Source organism: Cottoperca gobio, chromosome 4, assembly GCF_900634415.1.
Source record: "Cottoperca gobio chromosome 4, fCotGob3.1, whole genome shotgun sequence".
Classification (NCBI taxonomy): domain Eukaryota; kingdom Metazoa; phylum Chordata; class Actinopteri; order Perciformes; family Bovichtidae; genus Cottoperca; species Cottoperca gobio.
In genome coordinates, this window is record NC_041358.1 from 14,312,393 (window position 1) to 14,317,882 (window position 5,490).

At 39.8% G+C, this 5,490-nt stretch overlaps 1 protein-coding gene across 1 annotated transcript in view; it reads left to right on the plus strand.

Moving 5' to 3' along the window:
* Positions 1-257: 257 nt before the first annotated feature.
* The window catches only part of tprb (translocated promoter region b, nuclear basket protein), a 24,575-nt gene continuing 19,342 nt past the window's right edge, over positions 258-5,490 (plus strand). Inside the window, exons 1-16 of the mRNA XM_029429383.1 lie at positions 258-434; positions 767-871; positions 967-1,040; positions 1,470-1,566; positions 1,680-1,783; positions 1,942-2,106; positions 2,413-2,505; positions 2,683-2,763; positions 3,054-3,141; positions 3,308-3,448; positions 3,551-3,654; positions 4,025-4,222; positions 4,468-4,575; positions 4,689-4,915; positions 5,080-5,243; positions 5,396-5,490. The exon at positions 5,396-5,490 is cut by the window's right edge and continues 48 nt beyond it. Of these exons, the coding sequence (XP_029285243.1) occupies positions 284-434; positions 767-871; positions 967-1,040; positions 1,470-1,566; positions 1,680-1,783; positions 1,942-2,106; positions 2,413-2,505; positions 2,683-2,763; positions 3,054-3,141; positions 3,308-3,448; positions 3,551-3,654; positions 4,025-4,222; positions 4,468-4,575; positions 4,689-4,915; positions 5,080-5,243; positions 5,396-5,490 (1,995 nt within the window). The 5' untranslated portion in view covers positions 258-283. The remainder of the gene's footprint in view (positions 435-766; positions 872-966; positions 1,041-1,469; positions 1,567-1,679; positions 1,784-1,941; positions 2,107-2,412; positions 2,506-2,682; positions 2,764-3,053; positions 3,142-3,307; positions 3,449-3,550; positions 3,655-4,024; positions 4,223-4,467; positions 4,576-4,688; positions 4,916-5,079; positions 5,244-5,395) is intronic.

Here is a 5,490-nt window from a genome sequence, read left to right on the forward strand (position 1 = left end):
TTAAATTTGTACGTATGTAAAAAATAAATAAATCTGAGTGGATGCAATGCAACCACTACATCCACACAGAATACTATCATGTTATTATGAAAACAAATATGTAGTGAGCAAACAGTCGCATACATTTGTTATTGTTTGTATTTCTTGGTGGGGGGTTGATAAACCAACACAGTAGGTGGCGATGATGCGCGTTAACGCTGGTTGCCACCCGCCATAAAACCGTAGAAGAAGAAAAGAAGTCAAACTCAGACCGCAAACTGCTCGTACTGTTGTTGTCGGAAAAATGGCGGCGCTGCTGCTGCAGGTGTTGGAAGGTTCCGAGGTTTCTAAGCTGCCAACAACTATTCAAAACAAACTGGAGAAAGTCATTTCGGATCAACAATATGAAATCGATTCTTTGAAAGCACAACAGGAACAATTTCGAGTTGACAGCGGTAAGACATTGCCTGGTATTAGCTAGCGGTGTTCGTGTGCTGTAGTGTGCTCGTCAAGCACGCATATCTGAACCAGTCGGAACAAAGTTAAAGTTAATGTTTCTGCATTAGAGTGTACCAATATATTAACCTCACACTGTTAACTGTTTAGCTTGTATGTCTTTCAACGGCGTTGTGAATGTGGACTAACGCGAGGCAACGCCGCACGTTATCAGTAACCACGATGTGACGCTAATGCTAGTGTTAGCTAGCCTACTGAGCTAACGTCAACAAGATGACGTTGAACAGAAATAACGGTATGAAGTATTGTGTCTTTTCTGACCTTCTTACAGAGCAACACTTCTTTGAAAAAGTGAAACAACTTGCTCAGTGCCAGGAAGAATTTTTATCCCAGACTCAAGACCATCTTAAACTCAAAGGGGAGTTTTCCAAGCAAGGTAAGAGTGAACCTACTTCAAGATTTAACTTGCTTTAGCTTCTCTGGGCTGCGGGACCTCATTATATGGGCTTTCTTCAAATCTCCCCTTTTTAGAGGAGGATCTTCGAAGTGTGCGTGAGAAGAGCAGGGAATATGAATCCGCACAAGAGAGGCTGTCATCAGAGCAGGTAAGGCAAACACAACCAGCCATGTTAACAATCAAACAATGGCTTTTTGTCTTATTACGGTTGCTTATATTCTGTGTCTGTTTTACAGTTTTGTAATAATTAACACAAACTATAGCAAAAGTAGTGCCGTTACTTGTCAAAAGTAGTCACACGATGTTTACACTTGACTCAATACATTTATCTGAAAATTCTAGTACTACTGTTTTGGTGTATTCAAGACATGCCATTATCTGTTCACTTAATTTTTCAAAATGTTAACAATCATGTCTTGGCACACATGGAGGAGAATATTTTTGGAAAATTATAAATACACAAATATGTTAAACTTTATGATTTGGGGACTGGACCACATTTTTAATGTAAGGTCACCAAATTGATGTCACCAAATTTCCAGATATAATCTGCAAATAATGCTCTTTTTTTTTATAGACTTTGCTGTCAAAAGCCAAAGAAGAATTGGAGGCAGAAAAGCGAGAACTTGTGAGAACACTGGATAGAAGATCCTTGGAAGTTGAGCATTTAAATGGTATGGTTGGACAGAGTAATTAGTCTGGAAACATCTGTCAACTTTTATTTCTGTTTTTACATACTAACCGTCACTTGGACATTGCACTTATGTTATTTCTGTTGGTCCACCAGACGAATTCAAGCAACTCAATGATAAGTTGGTGGAGGTCAACACCTCTAAGATGGCTCTGCAGATGAAGTTGGATGAACTTGAATCAGCTGAAGTCAACATTAAAGTGAGCTATATTGTTATTATTGCATTGAATGAATAATATCATGACCTCAGATTTGTAGTGCAAGTGACTTTTTAAACATCTATTGGCTTCTTCTATGCTGCGCATGTTCACTTATAAACAAGCGACTGAATTAAAGTTTTGGTGATTTGCCGTTGCAGTACAAGGAGAAACGTATGGAACAAGAGAAGGAGCTGCTGAATGGCCAAACATCTTGGTTGAATGAGGAATTGAAGGCTAAGAGTGAGGAACTGCTGTCCCTGTCCCGACAGAAGGGAAACGAGATCCTGGAACTGAAGTGCAACCTGGAGAATACGAAAGATGAGGCATGTCTCTTTATCTACATAAAGATCCATCCATGGATGGATACATAAAGATGTTTTATTATATATATATATATATATATATATATATATATATATATATATATATATATATATATATATATATATATATATATATATATATATATATATATATATATATATATAATCGCTCCAGCCCTATTCTCATACCTTGACCGTCTAGTTTCTCTGTGCATTGAGTTCATTTAGGCACTTTTTTCTATTATGAATGATTAAATCATCTCCTATGATCATTAATTAATACGTTTTTTTGCTTATGACTTTCAGTTGAATAGACTCCACGACCAAGTGGCCAGTTTGAAGACTTCAAATGAATACCTTCAGAAACAGAATGAAGACATGATCAGCAAACTAAGAGAAGTATGTGTGCGGTATTTCTTACAGCCTATCCCAAGTTTTTGTTTCTTGTTTTACACAGAAACAAGAACTGCATTCTTGTCATATGCTGTGTATTCTGCAACAAATCAGTATTTGTAGCGCTCAGTGATGTTTAATCATTGAAGTGTGTGTGTGTGACTGGATCTTTGCTCATTCTAGGCCAAGGAACAACAAGCCACCATGGAGGAGAAGTTCAGAAATGAGCTGAATGCCAACATTAAGCTTTCCAATCTATACAAGGTATGTATACGTAGGACAGTACGCTGTTGTGGTGCAGTACTTTGTATCACCAAAGCCTTTACTCCTGGTGTTTAATTCCAGTTGATATTCATGGATTATCACTATTTCATGTTTTCAGTATATGCCAGCGCACCTCATGTCTGTTTGCTTATTTGTTTAGATGAAACATAGTCCTAAAGACAAAATAAATGTTACACATTTCTTTATATTTACCCTGACTTAAATGATTTACAGTTTGTTGTAGTTCCTTTGCCTTTATTTTGCCAACTCTAACCCTGTTGTGTTTCCAGGGAGCAGCAGCAGATTCTGAGGCTAAAAGTGAAGAGCTGAGTCTGGCAGTGGAGGAGCTGCATAAGCTCCTAAAGGATGCTGGAGAAGGTGCGAAGCTATAACAAAATTACCAAATTATGTATTATTTGACTTCTTCCTAGAAGGAGAGAGTCTGAAATATGTTTGTTTGTTTAGCTTAGTAGTTTATCTTTACATTTAGAGTCTAGTTGTTGGTATTCCCTGACGTTGGCTCTGTTTCTTCTTTCCACCACAGCCAACAAGGCCCTTGAGGAGAAGTTACAGGATATGAATGGAGCCACAGACAAAAGTGTTGCTGAACTAAAGGAGAGGATCCAGGGTCTGGAGAAAGAGCTGGACAATACCAATGAGCTGCTGTCAGGTTCTAAACTTAGAGGTCTGTTGGGTTGATTCTGGTATTCTCTTCAATTTAAAATAAGCCTGGTAGTGATTTTCTTTAAATTACCTTTGATCTCGCTTCTACTTTTTGAATGTCCAGGCCCTATTGGTACAACATCTATGATCACAGAAGAGCAAATGACAACAATGTCTCCAACGGCAGCTGCTGTATCCAAGATAAAGCCCGGCATGAGGCTGACGGAGGTATATGCAACTGAATTTGAACAACAAAATGACCTGACTATTTCCAAATTAGAAATTAGAAATTAGAAATAGGTCTGGGACTGCTTAGTGAACATTAGGTTTAGTATTGAGGAGGTTACATGACGTTACATTATGCAATCTATAGACTATTAAGGTTAGAAGTTTGTGCTTCGTTTTTATTTGGAAACACCTCAGTGTTGGACGACTGCATTTAGAGTGTGCCATTATGAGACTTCAGTTTGTTCACATTAGGTTTCATAGACTTGCTTGTGCTAATTGCTCAGTAAACACTATTGAACTAACAGTGAGCACTGGTCATGTTTCCCATTTGGACGATCTTATTTTAATATGATGTCATCTGCATTTGCAGTTGTACACGGCATATTTGGAGAGCCAGGAGCAGCTGCAGTTGGAGCGATTGGAGAACAAGCGGGTCAACAAGTACCTGGATGACATTGTACAGGAAGTGGAAGCAAAAGCCCCTATTCTCAAACGGCAGAGGGACGAACATGAGCGCATGCAAAATTCAGTGGCCAGTCTTTCTGCCAAACTGGAGCAGGCTGTTATGGTGGGTAGTGCAGACATGTTTTGTGTGTTGGAAATGTTCCATTAGAATGCATTTAATTATTTATTTGTGTTGTGTTGGGCTTTACATGTGTGTTTATGGTTTGTACAATAAATAAATACACTCCACATAAAATAATACTCATAATTTGCTTATTTTTCTTCTGGTTAGTAAAGGGTACATTGTGCATTACATAATAACTTCTGCTTCTGAAGTTAACAATTGCCTATCTATTTAATTTTTTTCAGGAGGTGCACCGTCTGCAGAAGGAAGCTGATGAGGCTAACAAGCGCTCCTCTGTTCTGGAAAGGGACAACCATAGGTGTGAACTGCAGCTGGGAGACATGGGGCAGCAGGTGGGTGCTCACTCTCTTCTAGTTTAAAGGACAATGCTTATTTTCTTAAAATATATAATATCAGATTTCTCCAAATTCTTATTATCTATGCCATCTTTGGTCTTTCCTGCCAGGTCCGTGTGCTGCTGATTGAGCTGGAAGAGGCTCGTGGAAACCATGTGGTTCATGAGGAGGATGGAAGCTCAGCCGACGTCAGCAGCACATCAGAGGTGATCAGCCAACACTTGGTGACCTTCCGCGGTGTAGAAGAGCTGCAGAAGCAGAACCAGCGTCTTCTGGTGGCCCTCAGAGAACTCAGTGACGCCCAGGAGAAAGAGGAGTTTGAGGCCACTGGCAATAAGTATGTTAGAATGTGTGCCAAGTTTCTTCTTTGTTCTTTTTGTTTCTTGTAATCAACAAAACGGAACTGTAAGTCCTGTACATTTTAGATTCCTACATATCCATTAATATAAGTAACCAAAGATGTCAAACTGGGCTAAGGCTAAGAAAGATGATCTGTTACAGGCGTGGTGAACTGGAGCAAAGTTTGGATAAAGCCCAGGTTGAGCTAGAGTCCCTGAAGGAGCAACGCGGGCAACAGATTAAGATGACTGAGTCCATCGTGAGGCAGAGGGACATGTACCGTCTGCTTCTGGCTCAGGCAACCGGAGTCAGCTTCCCTCAGCAAGGTAACAGACGAGATGCACCAAATGATATACGTAGACGGGACATCCTCTACATGCACATTTAACTGCTTTGATGTGGTACAAAGTAGCACTTTTAGTCGGATGGCAAGTGTTTTTTTTCTTTTTGGCTCAACTTCTGAGTGTTTTTCCAAAAGGTACACCACCTGAGGAGTTTTCCCTTACCTCCACCCCCCGACGCTCACCTGCAGCCAATCCCACCTCAGGAACACCTACTGCACTCGTCTCCATG